This window comes from Ictalurus furcatus, chromosome 2 (genome assembly GCF_023375685.1).
Source record: "Ictalurus furcatus strain D&B chromosome 2, Billie_1.0, whole genome shotgun sequence".
Lineage (NCBI taxonomy): Eukaryota > Metazoa > Chordata > Actinopteri > Siluriformes > Ictaluridae > Ictalurus > Ictalurus furcatus.
Genome location: NC_071256.1, coordinates 5,717,581 through 5,741,568, shown reverse-complemented (window position 1 = coordinate 5,741,568; position 23,988 = coordinate 5,717,581). Strand labels below are relative to the sequence as shown.

Sequence of the window (23,988 nt, the reverse complement as noted above, 5' to 3'; positions counted from 1 at the left end):
TTATTTGTAATTATGTTGCTGTGTGGATACAGTAAGTGTTGAATTGTCTAACTTGATTGTTCAGAAGGTGCCGATTAATTTTCTATAACAGCAGTTCTGACAATAGTGTTGGTCATAATTTAAATCACAGGTTTACATTAATGCTCTATGAGCACTTACTGTAGAAGCTAGTAAAGATGGTTTACCAGACTGAGCAGCTCTGACTGTGTTTTGGTAGCTAAAACTGGTCAGAACAGGCTGGATTTTTCAGCAGGTAGTTGCTATGACATAAGTGATTACAGGAAGTAACTTGTTTTGCAGATTTTCCACAACATTAAATATAACCATAAACTGATAAAAGTACATTCATGTCATTCTTTATTCTAAGAAGAATGAAGAAATAAAAGCTAACTCAACTAAATAGAAGCCATAATAATGAAGTCAAATGTAAAAGTGTATGGGTTTTGTAAAATTTACATAGATACTGGCACAAAGCAGAGTCAAAATATTGAATATAGAAAATATCACTTTATGTTTGTCACCACGGTTAATTCTCTGCCAGACCAGCAGAGGGCATCTCTCTCATAGTTTGAATTTCTTCCTCTGTTGTTCCACTGATTTCCTGTACATACCTGTCTTGTGTTTCACTGCCCACTTTTTCTAGAAATCATATTATATTTGGAATGCTTTGGATGTTGAAAATACTTTTGAATCTTTTAAAAGTATTTAAAAGAGACTTTACTTGTAACTACTTTCCATCATTGCAATGTATGGAAATTAAAAAAGGCCCAGAAATATGCTGTGATGATAAGAGATCTCATCATGTTTACTTCTGAGAGACGTTTAATATTTAAACATTTCATATGTTTTTCATGTTCTATTGTGAATAACATATGGGTTTATGAGATTTGCAAATCATTGCATTCTGATTTTGTTTACATTTTACACAGGGTCCCAACTTTTTTGGAATGGGGGTTGTAGAAGAGGACTTATGAGACCCCTCCTTAGACCTTTCCCCCCTCCTTTCTTCTTTATTTATGCTGATATGTGCCCTGTGTTAATTCCCGTTTATTTGCATTTATGAATGTCATTATTTTATGTCATATTACGAATTAGTCCCTCTAACATGTCAAGGAGAGATATCGCGGGGTGATTGCTGGTGATTATACTGATGGACATTACAACTTCGTCCCAAACACTAGAATTCATGTATCTTGAAAGCAGTGAACTTAATGTTGCAGCTTATGTTCGGTTCTGCACTTAATGTGTGCCTACTCACTAAACACACATAATGTTGCTGTGTGGATCTGGATCACTAGAAAGTCAGATGCGTCTCCATCAATTTACACCATTGATTATGATTATTTCTGGTCTACTTCTGTTTTCTTTCCTGGTCTGGTCCAGCATAGACATTGAGTGGGACACGTCCCCCCCAGTAATCAGATATGGCCAAATTTTTGATGCTGCTCTGCTGCACTCAATTATGCACCGCTACGTATGTTAGGATGACAAAAAGTTAATAAAAACATTTTTTTTAAAATAAAAAATAAAAAATTAGTCTGAGCTGCCTCGGTGGTCTCGCAGCACTCATCAATGTCAAAATGTTTTAAATGGATTCTCTTTGTTATCTAAACCTGAATGCCATCTTGATGTTATTCACGCATTACTATTGTTTATTAATTATTACTGTGCTTCTATTTTTGTCTTTTTTGATTGATTGATTTATTTTTTATCTATTGACTGTATTGGTGGTTGTAACCCCTTACTTACCATTTTGTCCCATGAGGGGGAAATATATGTGGACACTGAGAGGATATTGGAAGCCATGGACTGCCCTGTAAGACATTTATACCTGTGCTATATCGCTGAATTACTAATTGTACTGTACGGCTGCACTTGATAAAATGGAATAAAAAGAAGTTGAAAAAAATGTTTTCAATGGCCAATCAAATCAAAGACAGCGGGGCTTTACTGTTCACAGAAGCCGCGCGATGCTTCAGTTTTAAAAGAGTGTGAGGTATGATGTAAGCTAAGTAATATCCACAACCCGGCATCTCCTAAGTGAACTAGCATGAGGGTGTGTTTTTTGAGAGAGACTTCAAAGCACTTCTGTAACACACTCTGGATAAGAGCATTTTCAGTGTGCTTGATCGATATCTTACATGCATATGTGTGTGTCTATGTTCAGTATGATTCTGAATAATCCCAAATAATGAAATTTGCATATTTTATTGTTTACTGGAGTATATGCCAGTGTTTCTGATTCATTCCTGTTACATATACTGTAGTACCTTCTATACTATAAAGAGACAACATTCTTGTTTTGTAATGTAATGTTGGTTCATGTAAAAATAAAGTCAGTCATGCATCTTGTAATGTTTCCTGGTATTAGTGTTTTTCAGGTCACTGTGTTATGAATGATAAGGTGTTCCTGTTGAGAGAGAGAGAGAGAGAGAGAGAGAGAGAGAGAGAGAGAGAGAGAGAGAGCCTTTGTTAGTGTTCTGGTAGAATGAGTTGATTTTGAGGTGTGTATGAAGTGTGTTGTTAGTTTTAGTGCATGTTGGATGTGAGGGTAACTGCTGTACTGAGCTACATGTTGATAAAGAGGAGAGTGAACTCAGTATTGAGAAATGTATGCAGCCAACTATAAAAAGAAATGTAAGGGATGTATGACCGTGTGGTTGTTGAGTGTGGTGTATTACTCAGTATTCTCTGTACATGGCACAATGTTGGTTAACTGGTGTTGTGAGAAAGAGGAAGTAGCCATTCTCCCATCAGTCCCCATGCTGCCCTGGCTACAATCATGTGATTACTCTGACATGTCTTACACTGGCTCTGCAGTACCATGAGAACACTAGTTATGTGTACAGCTGTGGTTCTGTGACCACCAGATAAAGTCCAGTGGTGGTAAGAATCACCCAGATACCGTCCTGTGTGTGTGTGTTTGTGTGTGTGTGTGTGTGTGTGTGTGTGTGTGTGTGTGTGTGTGTGTGTGTGTGGATGCTGAGACAATTTAACAAAGTCACAAATTGGTGAACTGTATGTCATTATTTCAAATAAATGCTACTCTCGTGCAGCATGTGTGAGGAGGATGTCCCAATTGGCCTGCTCCTTGGTGGGTGTATATTGGATCCATCAAACAAAGGTTGTGATGCTATTGATATCACATAACTGAAATAAATGTAATAAACAAAAATCTATAATCTCACCGTCCATTAAGAACATGTATGCAGTTATCTAATCAGCCAGTCATGTGCCAGCAGCACAATGGAAAAAAAATCATGCAGATACATCTGAAGAACTTCAGTTGATGTTCACATCAAACACCGCAATGAATAAAAAGTGTGAGCTCTGCGATGTTGTGGAATAGATATTGATGCCAGGAGGGCTGGTTTGAGTATTTCAGAAACTGCTGATCTCCTGGGAATTTCACACACAACAGTCTCTAGAGTTTACACAGAATGGTGCAAAAAACAAAAAACATTGAGTGAGCGACAATTCTGTGGGTGGAAACACCTTGTTAATAAGAGAGGTCAGAAGAAAGTGGCAAATTTCTGTTCTGCCAGGAAGTTTCTGGAGTGGTGAATGAAACGAATCAAAACCTAAATAGTTCAATACAATTAACAGATAAAAAAAAAAAAAACCTGAGTCCAGTATTCTAACAAAAAAAACTATAATAATAAGCGAAATATAGAAGACTATGATGTTTTGCGCAATTTACATAGATACTGTGACACAAAGAAGAGTAATTAAAAAAATATAAAAACTCACTTTATATTTGTCACCACAGACAATTCCCTACCAGACCAGCAGAGGGCATCTCTCTCATAGTATGAATTTCTTCCTTGGTTGTTCCACTGATTTTCTGTACATACCTGTCTTGTGTTTTTCCCTGACTGGTTCCCATTTGTAAGTTCTGTGTTTCCCCTCGTTAGTTGCTTAGCATTTGTGTATTGATAATAACTGAGTAGTTATTATCTAGTCTGTCAGAATTAGAAAGTAATGCAGCGTAAACATCATATAGTAGATTGTCCTATTTAATTCAACCAAATGTTATTTGTAGAGGACTTCTAACAGTAGACAAAGCAGCTTTAAGGAAAATAATTGTATTGTCCTGTAAATGTTATTGAGACAATAAAAGCTTTTATTCTTCTTTCCGCAGAAATCTGGATGTAGATTTAGATCTCTAATGAGCAATTATCTGTAGTATATTTTGGCACAATATGTTGCTACTTAGCTGCTTAGCTATAGCTCTATAAACAAAGACCTAGGAAGAATAAATAAACAACTAAATAAAGTACACTAAAAAACACTTCTTTAAAAACAATTTAAGCTCTTTAAACTCTAATAAATCATGGTAAAATTTACAATTATAATTTTATGATTGATTTTACTTTTCATAATGAGTCATGCTCATCAGTCATGACCAGCATCTAAGTGCTCCTCACATCACATATGGTAAATGTCTTTATTACTTCCTGTAAGTCAAGGGAAACATACTGCTGGTAAATATACTGATGGACTGTCACTTAAGGAGGCTGAGGGGGGATGCAAATGCAGATAAGAGTTTTATTATAGGAGATAGGCAGACAAATCCAAAATCATGAAACAATAGTGAGGTCAAAACAGGCAAATGGTCAGGCAATCAGCAAACAGGATAAACAAGACTAAGACAAGACTCAAATAACGAGAATGAGAACAAGATCAAAACCATGAAACATAAAGCTAGAAATATAGGCTTAGTACACGACAGAGATTATTGCTAACTGAGCGTAATACTTAGCAGTCATTGTGTTGAAACTATCTGTATATACTGTGGAGTGAGCGTGTGGGAGATTGGTAACAAGTGTGTGTGATTAGAACTCTGGAGAAGGTGAACGTGTGCGTGTGTGGGAAGTGTAGTCCTCTAAGGCCATGTTTGTCCTTCGTGGTGCATCCTGGGATATGGAGTCACTGGTTTGCTGTGATATGACATGGACATTACATCTTTGTCCTAAATACTAGAAGTCATGTGTGTTGAAAAGTGAATTTAATTTTGCAGCTTACACACAGTTTTGCTTTTAATACACTCAATAAAGTCACATGATATAGATGGTTGTAGTAGTATTTTTCAGTTTATAAAAAGTGTTGTGTCATTTGTATTGAACTGAAAAGGATGTTTTTCACACTGCAGTACCTTCAGAAGTTTGGCTCCTGAAGTCCTTCAGGCTTCTTAGGGGTCATCTAACAAACTTCACTTGAGAAACTGATGCCTAAGATATACAACAATGATGATAACAATGATGATACGATGATAAAACCACCACATGAATAAATATTAATACTGCATATAAAATGTAAATTGAGTCATGGAAAGAGTGATGATGGCCACAGGTATAGACTACCCATGTGCAGAAAGGCCAGCTGTGGTAGGAGCTTTGTTCCTATGGCTATACTAGCATTAAACACATAGATAATCAGCCATTGTGTTGCCATCTTATGCTCTGGCATTTGTTGTATGATCCTGATCTTTTCTTTTTTTTCCCCCTTCTCCCCACTATGTCTGTGATTGTTTTGATGGTTAATATGTATGGTGTTCTTGTGTTTATGTTTTTCTATGTACTCCTGGTGGAAACAAATTTCCTCTTTGAGGACAAATAAATAATCTATCTATCTATCTATCTATCTATCTATCTATCGATCGGTCTATCGATCTATCTATGAAAGAGATTTTCAGAAATAAAAAATGAAAGCAGTTGTTGTGGTTTCCTGATAGTCACACTATATAACAGAGAGACACTCAGACAGTGTGTGTGTTTTTCACTTTGAGGGACTGGTGTGTGTGCAGAAGAATCAGTAATGATGAAGTGTTTGTATCTTTTGTCTGTTGTGTTTCACGTCGCTGCAGGTGAGTGAAGTTATTTTCTATTTTCTATTACAGAAAGGAGAGAGAATATTAGCCAGTTCTTAGTTCAGCTGCTTTGTGTTTAGTTCATGTGGTTTCTGTCCAGACTGGGTTTACAGTAGGCCGTAGTTCAGCCCTGTTCCTGAACAACCAAACCAAACACTGTCAAATATTTAGCATTTAGAGTTTTAATTAACAACAACTTTACTTACTACAGTGTTATAATATTAATAGGGCCAACTGTGAGATTATTTTACATCCCTGTAATACTTACCGTGTATGTTTTTACACATTTACTGAATTATATCTCTCACAATCTCTGTCTTATTGAATGTATCTATAATAACTCATATAAAGTGTAATAGAAAAGTTATTTTCCTGAAAATTTGTATATCACATTCTGGTCTTAGATGCGTGTGAATGTCATACCATTTTCTGCTGACTCTCTGTCTGTGACCACCATCTTCACTTCCTACATTAAACCTTATTTATAGTTGTTGGGTTTTTTGTTTGTTTGTTATTGTTGTTGTTATTGTTGTTTTTACAATCAGTAACATGTATTTATCATTGCTGTGTTCACATTTTTGAATATGGTCTATGTGGACTGAACTGTGTATCACTTTTCATTACTTTGACACAAAAAGGTTTAAATAACCTCAGCTTTCAAAATTCATGAATTCTTTTCTCACTCAAACTCCAATAAAACTCCAATAAAACTCTGTGTAATAAAAATAAAAAACTGATTTATTAATTAAATTGCTAAATCCTAAAAACACGCCAGTAGGTGGACTGCCTAAAATAATCTGCCCCTAGTTGTGATTGATGGTGTGTGTGTGTGTGTGTGTGTGTGTGTGTGTGTGTGTGTGTGTGTGTGTGGTTCCCTGCAGTTGATTAGCATACAATCCACTGTCAGCCTGACCAGGATTAAAGACTTGCTTGAAGAGGAATGAATGAATGAATGAATGAATGAATAAATTAATGAATTAATGAATGAATGAACATTGACCTAAGTTGCAATAGAGAATTGAATGTGAAAAAGAGATTCAAATGAGTATAATTCCACATAAACAATATATTACATCAACATAATTTTATCCTAATATAACTAAAGCGAAAGACAAAATTCTTAAGTGGTCAGTAGTAGTAAAACATACACATTTCATGATTTTGGAATTAAATGCACTAAAGCAGAATTATTTTCATAAAAACTTAATATGGTATTCAGTAGATTGTGAGTTTTTGTATGTTTGTTTCTGTAGGCTGTTCTCTCTCTGGTGATGATAATCTGAGAGAAATCACAGGGCACAATGGTGGTTCAGTGCTGTTACCCTGCTCCTGCTCTGACCTGGACACCAAACCTCAGAAATTCACCTGGGAGACCTACAGAACTGGACATCTTATAGAAGTGTTAAATGATGAACACTACCATAGCAGACTTCAGGTGTTTAATCACAGTTCTCCTGCTAATCTGTCTCTGTTCATATCTGACCTGAGAGAAGAGGATCAGGGAGTCTACAGGTGCAGCACTGAAAAGGAGCACAGAGACATCTGGCTCTATATTAAAGGTAAAGTATTTAAATGCACAATAAAAGTTGATATTTAGTGTGAAAGCAGACTTGATAAGTCAATAAATTAATATAGTAAAAAATGTCTACTCTATTCAAATACAACTCCCGATTCACAGCGTTCGTCTGTTCTTCGCCCACTCCAGAAAAAGGTGTAGCCTCATCCAACTTCAGTCAGCTGTTCTTCCTCTGCCATTCAGGTCTCACTTAGGATTGCTATATTGATCTTGTAGTGAGCAAGCTCCTTCACAATTAAGGCGGTTCTCCTTTTGGATCTGTCGGTATATACAGTGGGGGAAATAAGTACTGAACGTGTCAGCATTGTTTTCAGTAAATATATTTCCAATGAGGATATTCACACGAAATTTTCACCAGACATGAGTATTAACTCAAGAAATCCACACATATAAAGAATTCACAACATTAAAGTCCATAAATAAAGTTATGTGTAATAAAGTGAAATGACACAGGAAAAAAGTATTGAACACACTGACTGAAATTTATTTAATACTTAATGGAGAAGCCTTTGATTGTAATGACAGCTACAAGACACTTCCTACATGAATAAATTAATCGGCCGCAGTATTCAGGTGCGATTTTGGCCCATTCTTCTAAACATATTGTCTTTAAATTTGTTCAATTGGATTGAAGTCAGGTGATTGACTGAGCCATTCTAACAGCTTGATTTTTTTTCTCTGAAACCAATTGAGAATTTCCTTTGCTGTGTGCTTTGGATTGTTGTCCTACTGGAAGGTCCACCCACGTCTCACCTTCATCAGCTTGGTGGATGGCAGCAGATTCTTCTCAAGAATTTCCCGGTAAAGGGCTCCATTCATTGTTCCTTCAATTATATGAAGTCTGCCAGTACCATGCGATGAAAAACAGCCCCACACCATGATGCTTCCACCTCCAAACTTCAATGTTGGTCTAGTGTTTTTAGGATGATGTGCAGTGCCATTTCTTCTCCAAACATGGTGTGTAGTATGACAGCCAAAAAGACTACACTACTCCCAGTATTTTGGCTTGTCCAAATGAGCTGTAGCACATTTTAAAAGAGCTTCGACATGCCTTTTCTTTAGTAATGGAGTCTTGCAGGGTGAGCGTGAGCAGTGGAGTGCATTAACTTTTGTTTTCTCTGTGATGATGGTACCTGCTGCCTCCAAGTGTTTCTGGAGCTCTTTCCGAATGGTCGTTGGCTCTTGGCCTACTCTTCTGACTATTCTACTGACTCCCTGGTGAGAAATCTTGTGAGGTGCTCCTATGCGTGGCCGGTTGATGACGGAGTGATGTTGCTTCCACTTGTGGATAATGGCCCCAAAGATGTTTACTGGAGGTTTCAGAAGTTTTGAAATACGTCTATATCTGATTCCATCGATATGTTTTGAAACAATAAGGTTGCGAAGGTCTTGGGAGAGCTCTTTGCTTTTACCCATCATGAGATGTTTCTTGTGTGACACCTTGGTAACAAAAAGCCTTTATATAGACCATCAATGTACTAACCCAGCTGATACTAATTTGCACAGATGGGGGTATAATTACTTACGGATTTCAGCTGGTTCCTTGCCTTACCTTGCCTTGGAGAACTGCTTTTTCTTAGCATGTTCAATACTTTTTTCCTGTGTCATTTCACTTCATTGTACATAACTTTATTTATGGACTTTAATGTTGTGAATTGATTATTTGTGTGGATTTCTTGAGTTAATACTGATGTCTGGTGAAAATTCATGGCAACACCCTCATTGGAAATATATTTACTGAAAAAAATGTTGATGCATTCAATACTTATTTCCCCCACTGTATATGATCCATGAGAGTGCGTATGTTCCACGTTCCAAGAGTGAGTGGAATGTTGCTGGGTTTTTTTCGTGTTTCGACCACATAAGTGGGATTCCCACCAGCCACAGTGAGCAGGTCAGGATTGGTGAATCAGGCTTTTTTTAGGGCACCTGTTCTAGCCCCTTCCACAGTCTATGGAGGTAAGCAGCGCTATCCTAAAAGAGGACTGCTCAGTCACTAAGGTGGTTGCCAAAAACCACTGCTGCTTCAGATCAGTGGAAGACAACCCTATGGCCTGAGTCGCCTACATGCAGGTTCGCCACTACAGCCTCCAGTATATCTACACCTGCCATTTCATGGCTAGCCCATTGCTGCAGGACTTGAGTTGAGGGGGATGGATGATGACATAGGTGATTTGCGAGTAAATTGGATTAAAGTGAGGAAGAGTTGCGAAATATTTCATGCGGTGTGGCCACTGTGCATGCTACAGCTACTTGGAGCCACAGGTAAGGGCTGCGTGTCAAGTGGGGACCAAAGTTGGATGGATTACTCCTGAGGGAGTATGATGTGTCTCCCCACTAGAGGTGCTACCCCTCTATGAGCATCCCATACAACCACAGAGGAATTACTTTGCTCTGTGTTGCAGGAAAGGTCCTCACCACAATACTTCTCAGCAGACTCACACGGCACCTTGACCACGGCCTCTTGCCAGAAAGTCATTGTGGCTTCAGGAAGGAATGAGGTACTGCTGACATGATCTTTACCACCAGACAACTACAAGAAAAGTGTCAAGAACAGAACAGCTCTACACTATGCTTGTGGATCTAAATAAGGCATTTGACTCTGTGAGCTGGAGGGCCAAAATTAGATGCCCAGATATGTTCATTGAAATGGTGAAGCAATTCCATGACGGCATGCTTGCCAGAGTCCAAGATCATGGTAATTACTAAGAGCCATTCACAGTTACAAACAGTGTGAAACAAGGTTGCACCCTGGCTCCCAGGCTCTTCAGCCTTATGTTTTCTGCCATGCTGATCAATGCCTTCAGAGATAATAATGTCGGGATGAACTTGCGCTGCTGTTTTGATGGAAGGCTATTCAATCTGAGATTTCGAACCAAAACCAAGGTCCAAGTGGAGATCAGTCGTGATTTCCTATTTCCTATTGCTGATGACTGCGCCCTCAACTCAGGAACGCAAGCAGGCATGCAACACTGCATGAATCTATTATTTGCATCGTGCATGAACTTTGGCCTCATGATCTCTAACAAAAAAAAAAAAACGAGGTTCTGTATCAGTCCATGCCTGGCTGTGACTACACTGAGCCATCCATCACCGTCAATGGCCAGAAGCTCACCAACATTGATAGGTTTACATACCTCAGCAGCACCCTATCAAAGACAGCCAACATTGACGAGGAAGTGAACACTAGAATCGCCAGAGCCAGTGCAGCTTTTGGAAGGTTTCAATCTAATGTTTGGAATCGAAGGGGCATCAAGACTGAGACCAAACCAAAAGTATATTTGGCGGTCGTCCTGCCCACCCTCCTCTATGCTTGTGAGACCTGAACTGTCTACAGTCACCATGTCAAAAAGCTGAACCACTTCCACCTGAATCTGTTGAAGATAAGATGGCATGACAAAGTTCCAGACACCAATGTCCTTCTACAGTCTAAGATGACTAGCATCCACAACATGCTTTTCAAAGCACAACTTAGATGGGCTGGCCATGTTCTGTGCATGTCAGACGAACGATTACCCAAGAAGATGTTTTATGGAGAACTACATCACGGAAAGTGATCTCTTGGGGGTCAAAAGAAGAGATTCAAAGATACCCTCAAGGCCTCTCTCAAGAACTGTAAGATAGATCCTGAAAATTGGTAGAGCATAGCCGGTGATCGCTCAGTGTGGCGAAGACGAGTTCATGATGGTGCAACAGCCTACGAACAAAAGAGATTGAATTATGCCGCAGAGAAATGTCTTCTTCGCAAGTCCAAGGCTGGTATCTCCATCTTCACCAGCTCGGCAGTCTGATCTTCCATGTCTCCATTGCAACCATCAGCTGTCAATTCAAATGGACTAATCAGCCATCTCCGAACCCACTCCCACTTAAACTGATGACACTGTGTGGTTTTCATCGACTTTGATGGACGAACAAGAAGATATCAACTTAACATTAACATTGATAAACACAGTCTGTACATCAGCTGTATTTAGGTTCAGTATGTCAGCTGTTATGAAGGGTTTATGTAGGTGTCATGCAGCCCTATGAAGATGTCCCTTAAGTAATGCACAGTGTTGGGTAAGTTACACAAAAAAGTAATCCACTACAGATTATGAATTACTACTTTAAAATTGTAATATGTTTACATGACTGATTACTGCATGTAAAAATTAATTATTTTACATTCATGTTACTTTCAAAACCTATCAAACCTACAAAAATACACAAAGTGAAACTCATAGTTTTATCAGGAATTTTAATGCGCAATGTATGACATGATCTGAAAAAGTTCGGATTTATCATAAAACTTGCCTCGGGTGTTGTCACTGTTTGTAGTACTACCACACCGATAAAATATAAAACTTTTCTAACTAGGCTAGTTTGGTGTCGCTAGCCATGGGGAGGCACAGCTAAGCTACCGTTGTGTGAGCTTAGCTGCTACAGAGCCATGTAATGTACATTATCTTTCCTTATGCTCTGCTCATATCATGTTCACGTAAACTGGAACTCATATAGACATTTACACACCTTGTTTTCTTGCTCCACATCAGATGATGTTACTGTTTCAGTTTTAACCCATTTACTGGTTGATCATATATCAAATTTTCCTCACACTGACTGTGAGCTAGCGTTTGGCAGAAGTGATAGCCGTCAGCCAATAAGACATGAGTGTTTCCACGTATTTTTCTGTAAACCCTGTCTGATTGGTCTCGCTGAAGATACAAAATTACAGGCGGTCTTCTTTCACTGATGTTCAGTTGCGTAGTAACAAACCGCTCCAAGTGGAGAATTATTCAGGGCTAAAGAAAAAATCTTCAGGGCAAACCATGATTTATTTTAAAATGCATTTTAGATTCAAATTCGGAGTTCGATGGAGTAGGACCCGAAGTTGGAGGCTCCTGGTGATTTAGATTAAAATTGTAATTAATTTGCTGTTTTTGGTCATACAATAGATGTTGACTTATTCTACTCCGTTTCCTTGTTTGTACTTTTAACTTTGTGGTACATTAAAATGTCTGGAAAGAACATGAAAACCCGTGGTAGCTTTCAGACATGACTGAGGCCTAGTGTGTGCGCCGCGAGCGAGTCCCCTTCTTCCCCTGAATCTGCGTCGCCAAACGGTCACTTTGACTTCGCCTCACTCAGGCATGAGCTGTTGTCTTTACTGAGGAAGGACATTGCCGATATTTTTGAAAAGGAGCTCCAGAAGACTTTCAGGGTTGCGCTGTCTGCTGTTCAGCTTGACCTGCAGGCTGTGAAAACACAGCTGGCTAGTGATAAAGTTGCTACCGAGGCTACCATGTCAACACTGAAAGGTACTGTTGTGGAAATGGAGCACGCTCTCTCCGATTGCACCGATGATATAGCTCACATGAAGAATACTATCGAGTCTCTCACTGCGACTGTGACTCAATTAGAGAATGAATGTGAGGATTTGGAGTCGAGGTCACGGCGCAATAACGTTAGGATAGTCGGAGTTCCAGAGGGCACTGACACATGTACAACTGCTGCTGTAGTGGCCTTGTTAAAAGAGGCATTTGGTCTGGAGAAGGAGCCGGTTTTGGACCGGTCCCACCGGACCCTTCAGCCGAAGCCCAAGCCTGGTGAACGACCACGAGCTATTGTGTGCAGATTCCACTATCACAGTGACTGTGTTGACATTTTACGCCGTGCGAGAGAGCTCCAGTGGATTAAAGTGAGGGATTTGAGCATCTCTGTTTTCCCTGACTACACAGCCAAGATAGCCCGGGCCCGAGCTGCATTTAACGAGGTTCGGCGTCAACTTTGTGTTATTGAGGGCGCTCGCTATGGAATACTTCACCCAGCTCGGCTTTGCATTACATATAACAGTGTTCAGAAGTACTTTATTTCAGCGGAGGAAGCAGGAGACTATGTAAAACTTTTGATATAAGGGTGAACTGCATCACCTACACAGCGGTCTCTTTTGCTCTTCTTTTTTTTTTTTTTTTTTGCACTCGGCCTTCCAGCTCTACAGTATTTGGATTTTTATTGAAGATATTGTCATTGCATTACTTCACCTAGATTTTGTGGACTCACTCCTCTTAAATCTACTTCAGTATTAATGTGGTTCTCTGTTTTGAGGCTCTGACTGGGTTAGAGTTTCTGTTTATTTAATTGAATTAGTGTTTTTCTCCTCGGCTTTACATGCTACACTGTTATATTATTTGTTACAAGTCTTTAAAAGTTAAGGGTGTTATTGTGCGCAGACTGTTTATCAGACTTGAAGTCAGTAGGGGCTTTTTCTCTTACTGGAACTTTTTGTCTTGGTAATTTTGTTGGTTAGTCCGAGTTGTTTTCACATTGTGGACAACTTTTGGTTATTGTGGGAAACACTGCTGTCTCATTTTTTTATGGAGACTTTGGGTGTGTGTGTGTTTGGGGGATTGTGAGAGTAAACAAAACATGCCAATGCTTTGAAGGATGTGAACTGGAACAGAGTAATGTTAGTCAATTGCGAATCTGTTTTTAGAGGATTTAAACCTAAAATGGTGAACAAATTATATAGAATTCAGGCAATTTTATTGAGGTTATCTCATAGTGTGGCAAGTAATAATCTGGAAAGACATTTGTAATATCGCAGTCTAAAACTGGATTTAAAGAGAAGCAAATCAGTAAATGAATCACATGTAAATGAATCACACGAATATGAATCACATGTAAGTGAATCACATGTAAATGAATCACATGTAAATGTATCATATGAAAATGAATAAATAAATTAAAATGTAGAATGAAAAAAAATGCATTTTACTTAATATTGTTTTCTTAACAGTAAATTTATAATGCACGTAACATAATTTTATTGACATCAGTGGCTGTAATCAAATTACATAAATTTAAAATGTAATGCATTACATTACTGCATTATCAGAAAAAGTAACGTGTTACAAAGTACCCAACTCTGGTAATGCGTTACCTTTATTATAAGCTAAGGTACATGCCATAAACATGTATGATAATAACTATTTTATTCTTTTTTTGCAAGGTGTATATCTTAATTGGGATTATTATTTCCAATTGTAAGAGCATCATTAGCAGAAATAAAATAATTAAAACTGATATTAAAGATTATTTAAGATTTAGCAGTTATTAAAATAAAAATAAGCCAGTATAGGTTCAGTGTTGGGTATCAGAGTCCTGATATTGGATTCATGTAGAGAATTTAAATAGGTGATTGGCACATCCTTTAAAAATATCTTCTGGTCTGCAGCAGAAAATGTTGTGATTTACAAGCAGGGAATATTAATAATTGCAGTACTTCTATTATTAACTGTAAATGTTATGTTTACAGGCTGTGAGCTGGTGAAGAAGGCAGGGGTAGAGCGTGTGACTGGGTTCACAGAAGAGTCTGTAGTTCTGCCCTGCGTCTGCACTGACCTACAGGACAAACCAAAGGCTGTAAAATGGCAGTTTAATGGAATCAGAGATGTTCACGAAATTTACCCTGAACAGACTGGACATCACAGAAACAGAGTCAAACTGGTCAGTAACAACGCTCCAGGAAACCTCTCTCTACTCATATCAGACCTGACTGAAGAGGACCAGGGAGTCTACAGATGTTCTGTACAGGCTGATAGAAGAGATTTCATACTATCTGTTAAAGGTACATGTTTTCATTAATGACTGTGAGCATGCTTTACTCCAGTGTCATGTGCCACATTACTAACAGTGATAAAAACAGTCATTAGTTTTAATAAGTTTTGTCTTTTCAGTAGGAAGAAGAGAAACTTCAAAAACAGGCACAACACCTTCATCAGAACCGCCTCAGTGTAAAACAACAAACTCTCCACCTGCATCATCCTCAACAACACTGGAACAAGATAAACAGCAAACACACAGGAACCTCCCTCTAGGTGTCAAAACTTTTCATCAGCAATGAAAATACACATCTGTATTACATTTATTAATATTTTGGTATGTTTTATTACAGTTTTCAGCATTCTGGCGTTTTTATTGTTGGTGATACCCGGTGTAGTGGCATTTATTTTTTGGAGACGCAAAGGTACAACACACACACTCACTCACACACACACACACACACACACACACACACACACACACACACACACACACACAACAAATTCTGAGATTGATTAGCTGAAACCTGTAGAAGCAACAGCACTTCTGTAAGTGTCTCTGGATAAGGAAAATGAAATTGTGTAGTTTCCACTAGAGGTGTGATTTCTGAGGTCTTTTCTCTTTAGGAGGAAGATGTGGAGAGAACGTGATTACTGAAGGACTTCCAGACTGTAAGAGAAAGCAGAAGGATCAGGTTAGTGTACATGCAGGCCTGAGCTCAGCTGCATTTTTATTATTATTATGTGGCACCTTTATGTCTTTGAGACGGAAGATAAATGATTGGAAAGGGACTATCATTTTTATTATTATTATTATTATTATTATTATTATTATTAAATTCTGATAAAATCTACTGTATTCTTTATTTAATCTCCATTTAATTCTGCGTGGCTTCTACAATAACAGTTATAGCAGATTTTTTTTTCTACCTTTAGAGATTTAGTTGTATTTGTGATACACTGCAGGTAATACACATGAACCACACATGCTTTCACTGAACAGTGAGTTATAGGAAAATATCTTCTGCTGCTTCTATCAGAACCATATGGGCAGTGTTAACTCTCTCCCTGGAAGGTTGTGAGTTTAAATCCCAGTGCTGCTGCTGTTGCTGCTGAACCCATGAGCAAGGCCTTTAACCCTCAACTGCTCAGATGTACACTACAGGTCAAAAGTTATAGAACACCCCTTTTTTCTACCATTTTTATTGAAATTTAAGAAGTTCAAGTCCAGTGAATAACCTGAAATGGTACAAAGGTAAGTGGTAAACTGACAGAGGTTAAAAAAAAAGTTTGATTACCAAAAACTGAAAAATAATGTACATTTCAGAGTTATAAAAATAAGGCCTTTTTCAGGGAATAATTAATGGATTAACAACTTACATTCATGGCTGGAGACTTGTGTTTCTTTGTTTTTCCTCTACCTGGTTTCCAGTGTTTTCTCTCCCACTTGTTTCTGTTTGTGTGTGTGTGTGTGTGTGTGTCTCCCTGGGCGTGGTGCTCCATCGCCCATGCTTCATTAGACTCACCTGCTTCTACTCACCTCATCAGCAGCATATATAAATCCCGGTTCTTCAGTCACCAGAACATTCGCCAGAACGTTCCACGCTTCCAGCTGCTCACTCCCGGCTCACTTCCTGCTAGGCCCAGTCCTGCTTCACCTTCCCCATGGCTCTCCCGCTCTGCACTCAGCTCTCACGCAGCTGACCCAAGTTCAAACCCTGGCCTTGACACCACTGTGCCCCCCACTCCCTTACCTGTGGTGCATTGGCTATGCCCTTAACTCTCATGCTTAGGACCTGAATTTGAATCTTTACCCTGACTACACATTATCACAATTCTTTCCCCACATGCCCCAGCTTACTTCAATAAATCCTGGTTACCTTCAGTCCTTGTGTGTGTGTGTGTGTGTGTGTGTTCTGCATGTGGATCCTCTCATCTCTGTGTTCACCATAACACTTATAGCTGTTCTGCAGCAATAAAAGTAAATTAAGCCTTGAAAGTTGATGCTAACATTTTCTACAGGTGTCCCAACTTTTGTTGATTACTTACAAACTCTCTGTCTGTATAAAAGCAGTGTTGCAACAAACTGTGTTACTACACCATCTTAAGCATTATTTGGACAGTATTGTACTGCAGGAAGTAATATATTGCTCTCATAATGGTGAGGAAAAAGGCAATTAACAAAGGAAGACAGACAGACTATTATAACCCTTAAAAGTGTAGATATTTCCTTTGTGTCAGTGAGTACAGTTTCCTATACCATCAAAAGGTACTTGGAAACTGGAGGAAACTCTGACAGAAAGAGGTCTGGCAGACCCAAAGCCTCAACAGAATCAGAAGACCAGTTTCTGAGAGTCAACAGCTTGCGTGATAGGTAGTTGCCAGGACAACAGCTTCAAGCACAGCTTAACACTGGTACAAGTAAGCAAGACTCAGTTTCAACTGTGAAGGGAAGACTTCGAGCTGCAGATTTGACAGGTCGAGTGGCAGTAAGAAAGCCATTGCTAAGATGGCAAAATAAGAAAAAAGGCTTACCTGGGCCACGAAGCACCGTCAGTGGACCACTGAAGACTGGAAGAAGGTCTTATATACCGATTAATCAAAATTTGACATCACGCAGGGTTTTTGTACACTGTCGAGTAGGTGAAAGGAAGGTTCCTCTGTGTGTGACACCAACTGTTAAACATGGGGGAGAAAACGTGATGGTCTGGGGCTCTTTTGCTGGATCCAGAATCAGCCACTTGCACAGAGTGAGTGGCACCCTGAACCAAAACTGCTACCACAGCATTTTGCAGTGCCATGCAATACCTTCTGGTATACACCTAGTTGGTCAGGGGTTCATCCTACAGTAAGACAATGACCCAAAACATACCTCCAGGCTATGTCAGAACTACCATAGAAGAAAAGAAGAAGACGGTAGGCTTCAAATCATGGAATGGGCAGCACAGTCTCCAGACTTAAACCCCATTGAGCTGGTTTGGGATGAACTGGACAGAAGGGTGAATGCGAAGAAACCTACAAGTTCAACAGATTTGTAGGAACTTTCTAAACAATATTTGATTTCCATTGTAGAAAGGATGCCACGAGTGTGTTTGGTTGTAATATCTGTAAAAGATTTTGAAAATTTTTAATAATTTTTGTTAAACAAAATGATTCCATGATTTTTTTTATTTTTTTTTATCTCCAATTGTTTATTTCTTCTATGCTTTAATTTCAGAGTACATTGAGACATTAATATTTCAATAAAAACTGGAAAAATGGAAAAGTGTTCTAAAACTTTTGACCAGTAGTGTATAAATATTTAAACATAAAAAGATATATAAAAAATGTGTTTCTGGCATCAACAGTAAAAGTACTAGAAATTGGTGTGTGTGTGTGTGTGTGTGTGTGTGTGTGTGTGTGTGTGATATATATAATTTTCATGTTCTGTCTTTCCACAGACTGAACCTGATGTTGCTTACAGTACTCTACTGTTACCCACATGAACACAGCCGGAGCAGCACGGGTCCAGATCAACGCTGGAGACATAACTGAATATGCCAGCATTATAACAATCTAATCCACAGTAAATAGCTAGAATAATACTGAATACATACAGCATATTAAATACACACCATGGTAAGCACAGAATTCACAATACTGGCTTTGTTTTACTTTGTTCAATACTGTGACTTTTTTTTTTTTTTTACCATAAATAGCAGATTTAATCATATTTGTGTGCTGATGGATAATCCTGCAAATTGTATTTTAAATGTTTGTGTCATTTTATGTCATTTGTGTACCATACTTATATCACGCTTAAAAAATATAATGTTCTAGAAAAGTTTTGTCATCACCCTGTTTTTGCGTAAGATGACTGCTGTAGAAGTTCTTGTTTGTGACTGTCATGGGAAAGTCTCTCTGGACTGAATGTGTGTTTCTAAACTAGTTGTTGGGAAATTGTTGTGAAAATGTCCTTGTAGCAGGTTAAAGGGTGCATGATAGTGTGCTTGTTGAGTGTGGAGTATCACACAGTATTCTCTGTGCATGGCACAACTTTCGTTAACTAATGCTGTGAGAAAGAGGAAGTAGCCATTTTCCCATCAGTCCCCACTGCCCTGGCCACAGTCTTGTGGTCCCTCTGACATGCTGAGTGTCTCAAAGTGGCTCTGAAGTACCATGAGAACGCTAGTTATGCATGCAACTGTGGTTTTATAAACTGCTAATACTTGTCAGAGTCGTGTGTATGACCTTGCAACAAAGTCATAAAGTGACATGATTGTAATTTAGCATCCTGCAGAATCTCATAAAGAGAGGCCTTAAAGGACTCTTGCACATGTGAGGGGGGGAATTGCTGTTACACCTGCTGTCAGTCTTTAATAATGTTTGCCACTTGTCAGAGTGGCTGTGAACCAGCCTCATGCTGATGAATTGTGCAGCTTGTTCCACTGTGAGACCAAGTGCTGAAAATAGTCATCGTGCATGAACCGCTGACATGAACCACTGGAAAACCACCAGTGTTGATTTAACACCCACAGAGTTGAATTCACACCTTTCAGTGTTTATACGAGTCCACTGGACTCCTATAAACACTCTGGGTGTTAATTCAACAATAAGGATTTTACTGTGACCAATCCTGTGGTTGCACGGCATAGATGACATCTAACACCCTTAGCATTCAGTGTTTTAGCACGGAGGGCCTTTTAGGAACCGGTTCAGCCCTCTCTAATGTAGAATTGTATAGAAATCATTTGAACAATGTAGCACAAGGAGTAGAATCCTTTGTTTTGTCCCTTTGTGATAGAAAGTCAGAAATGTTGAGTAGGTACTTTCCACATATCACTTTGCCTGGATCATAGCATCCTCTTTTCCACAAAGACAAGAAGAGAAGGAAACATATAGACTATGGCTTATATACAGCATGGTGCAGCTATAGGGTTAATTAATTTATTTATTAATTCATCTTCAGTAACTGTTTTATCCTGGTCAGTGTTGTCATGGATTCGGACTCTATCCCAGCAACACTGGGCACATGGTGGGAGAATTCAGATGGGCACCATTCAGGGCACCATTCACACACATTCACACCTGGGGGCAATCTAACAGAGTAAACCTGCATGTTTTTGGACAGTGGGAGGAAACCGCACACACAAACACAAGGAAGACATGCAAACTTCTGCACAATCATTAACATGGTTTCATTTTCACCTTTTAAGGATTTGTAAGGATCTTGTTGACTGCACAATCATGTCTACACACTTTTATTTTCTGTTCATGTCATATTCTAAGTCTTCCAGGCATCTCACCAGGTCTAAACATTTAAGGTATAAATGTTTTTAGGTTTTCTTTACATTAAGTTTCTCACTCTTCTTGGTTTTGCTTGTGCACACACTTCTTAAATAATATAATATTCTTAATATTCCCATAATTTGAAAATACATTAGACATTTTACTTGCAACATTCATAAAATTCCTGTAGCTTGTTTGTAGATTATACACGTTCATACTGTTTGCAGCGATGGCACAAAAAAACAACTTAAAAACAAATTTACAGTGGAGCATGATATTTGAAAGTTTTATTGTAGCACAAACACATCGCTAATATTTTCACAGAATTTTATCAGAATCATAACGGATTAAAATTATGAAACCAACAACCTCGAATTTCTCGCTGCAATAATTACTGCACACCACCAGTTTTCAATGCTCTTAAGCTTCAGCTCAATCAGGAAGAAGCCTCAAGAAGCTTTTTTAGCAGTTCACCATTTTCTGAAATCTTATTTAAACATGGGAAAATGTAAATAAAGGATTGAAAATGCTCTTAGGCTGGATAACATTAATATGAGAAAAGCCGGGGGTGAAAACTATGTTTTGATTCAATCAAACTTTTTTTTTTTATCCCTCAGATAGATAAACAATTTAGAGATAAATGTGAAGCAGATTTTACCATCAAAGAATTCAACCAAGCAGTTAACTGCCTTTGATAAATCTCTTGGGGTTTAAAGACAATCTGCCAACTTTTACAGATATTTCTGGAGCTCCTTATGAGCTGTTTTTGGTTAAGCAAATGAGAACTTTATTCTTCACACTTCTTAAGCCAGGAAAAGACTTAAATTCATTAGAAAATAATCACCCTATAACTCTGTTAAACACAGACTATAAAATGTAGACTCATGTCTATGCTTCTCGTTTAAAGAAAAAGGTCTGACACAGGTAGTCAGTGAGACACAATCTGGCTTTATGAGACAAAGATCAATATCCGTTTAGTACAAGATGTTCCTGATGATAGTGGTGAGGTTGTTAACGATAGGTTTGTTCTGTTTCTTGACTTTCATAAATATCCTGATACAACAGAGCATCAGTTTATGGTTACAGCACTTTGGTTTTATGGGTTCAGGGAAAAGTTTTGCGAGCTTATTTAAACTTTATATTATAATACAAATAGTTGCATTTCTTTACGAGGACCCTCACATCTTTTGAAATCGGTAGAGGTATTAAACACTGCTGCCCAGTATAGTTAAAGCCATTCCACACACACTTAATAATGGTGAAAAATGTTAAATTCCACAGCTGCCTTAACATTATACTCGTCATACATGGATGTGAAATTCTGGAAGCAGACATCTCAATCAGGTCATTAAAGAAGTATGTTTGATGAAGTTTTACATCCTGTATCAGGTAAAAGAAACTTAATTTTGCATTTATTTAATGAAATTTAATGTAGGAAATTTAATGTAATGTAGTCCTTCATTATCTTTAAATAAAGCATTGGCACAATAATCTGTACAGCACATTTTCCTTCTCGGCCCTTGTCATGACTGATGTCACTTCCAAATACAAACACGCCCCACAGTATATGTGCACCCCCCTCAGCAGGTTTTTGTGTAAGCCATCGGAAATGCAAATGCAAAGGGATTTACATTTACATTTACATTGACATTTATTCATTTAGCAGATGCTTTTATCCAAAGTGACTTACAAATGAGAAAATACAAGCAAAGCGGTATTTCAAGCAAACAATACAAGTAGTGCTACCATACAAGATCTTTTAATTGAGTTCCAGAAGAAGTAAAGTGCTCAGAGTAGAGCTGTAAGTGCCAGAGTAATTTATTTATTTATTTATTTATTTATTTTTTAAATGGGTTATGGGTTAGTTAGGTGTTCACGGAAGAGGTGGGTCTTTAGTTGTTTTTTGAAGATGGTGAGAGATTCTGCGGTCCGGATTGAGGTTTGAAGTTCATTCCACCACTGAGGAACAGTTAGTTTGAATGTTCTTGAAAGGGACCTTGAGCCACGCTGAGTAGGTACTATTAAGCATCAGTCGTTGATTGATCGCAGATTGTGTGAGGGAACGTAAGCCTGCAGGAGAGAGTTTAGGTAGGAGGGTGCTGTTCCAGACAAGGTCTTGTAGGTGAGCATCAAGGCCTTGAATTTGATATTCCGTTTGAATTTTGGCAGGCTCCTTACACGACCCCAAGGAAGTGAAATAGCAAACGGGGTAAATGGATGATCGGTGTAAATTGTTATTAGTTTGTTTAAATATCTTCTTTTTTTCATTTAGTACTGCCCTTCAGAAGCTAAATTTACAATTTACACTGATCATCCTGTTCAAAAGTTGGATGCAAAGATGGATCTGAACATCATATAGTCACTGTTGGAAAGGGCTCAAATATACAGAAGATGCTGGAAAAGTAAAGAATGTGCCGGACCTGGAGGATTTTTCTGAAGAACAGTGGGCAGTTTAACTGCTCAGGACAAACAAGGGACTCATGAACAATTATCACAAAACATAAAAACAGTCATTGATCATCCAGGTAATGACACACAGTATTAAGAATCAAGAGTGGGTAAATTTTTGAACCGGGTAACTTTTATAAATTCAGCTATTATATTGTAGACTATATGTTAACATCTGTTATGTGAAACTAGTTATTCAGGACAGGATTAAATTTTATGATTTTATTTTATGATCTCTCTTATTTTGTTAAAAGTATTAAGATTTTGCAGATTCAGTAAGGGGTATGCAAACTTCTGACTGTATGTTTCTAGATGTCTTTTCTTTACAAAATGTAAATATATTTGTTTGACTTATTTTGTTATTTGTTAATAATTATTCATATTATATTCATATTGTGTGACTTCATATTGCTCATACTGATTTTTTAAATTGTTTATAAAAAGTCCTTGATGTATTTAAGTGGTTGAATTTATTTGTGTGTGTGTGTGTGTGTGTGTGTGTGTGTGTGTGTGTGACAAAAATTTTTTTGTCTTTAAATATACTGTAAACATATTTACTTGTTATTTTGTTGTTTTTAAAAGTGTGTTGTTAATAAATGTTCATATTGTAGTGTGTTTGTTAATGTTTAATAAAAGCCCTTAATATTATTAAATGGTTGAATTTGTGTTTCCCTGCTAAAATGAAGTACATTGTGCAGTTTCTGGACCACATCTGGCCTGGGGACCAAGCTGAATCTGTGAGATCTGTCTTACAGTGTCTGGGCCAGACCTGGCCCACATAAAACAATATAACTCACTTTTCAGTGTCTGGGCCGGAAGAAATTGTATGTGTCAGTTTTCGGTTTGTGGGGCCAGTTTTGGCCCGGGGACCCAGGCGTATTCTGGGCCAGAACTAAAGCAAGTATGTGGCCCACAAGTGGGCCAGCCAAATTTTGCTATGTGGGACAGGTCAGGTGTTTAGTTGGGAGGAGTGTCCGGAACCTATAAAATATGGCTCTTTCAGTGATTTCCAATGGCTCGACGGCGTTAATAAATAAATAAATAAAAGCAATTACAAATCAAGAAAGCTAGGGTGTCGATTCAATTAAAACTTCACATACTTTAAAATATTACACCATTCATAATGATGGCCGTTTATCATGTAGACACCAAGCAATCGTGATGTGGCACAACAAGCTTTTCAATGGACTGTGTGGAGCAGAGGTAATTTCCCGGTCTATTTCATAAATCTGTTGAAAACTACAAAG

The 23,988-nt window shown here is 38.2% G+C and overlaps 2 protein-coding genes across 3 annotated transcripts in view; both read left to right on the top strand.

Annotated features, from left to right (window-relative positions):
- The window catches only part of LOC128620317 (uncharacterized), a 140,185-nt gene that overhangs the window by 20,719 nt on the left and 95,478 nt on the right, over nt 1–23,988 (top strand). The gene's annotated exons all lie outside the window — the stretch shown is intronic.
- Nucleotides 5,729–22,959, top strand: LOC128620292 (junctional adhesion molecule-like). Its single transcript, XM_053645163.1, has 7 exons — nt 5,729–5,866; nt 7,123–7,428; nt 14,740–15,051; nt 15,161–15,301; nt 15,379–15,450; nt 15,653–15,720; nt 18,466–22,959. Exons 1-7 carry the CDS (start codon nt 5,818–5,820, stop codon nt 18,508–18,510), a joined length of 993 nt encoding a protein of 330 aa, XP_053501138.1. The 5' UTR covers nt 5,729–5,817; the 3' UTR covers nt 18,511–22,959.

Coding starts and splice junctions, on each gene's coding strand:
- LOC128620292 (XM_053645163.1), top strand. CDS start 5,818: ATGATGAAGTGTTTGTATCTTTTGTCTGTTGTGTTTCACGTCGCTGCA. Junction 15,302..15,378: donor ACACAGGAACCTCCCTCTAG/GTGTCAAAACTT, acceptor GTTTTATTACAG/TTTTCAGCATTCTGGCGTTT. Junction 15,451..15,652: donor TATTTTTTGGAGACGCAAAG/GTACAACACACA, acceptor TTTTCTCTTTAG/GAGGAAGATGTGGAGAGAAC.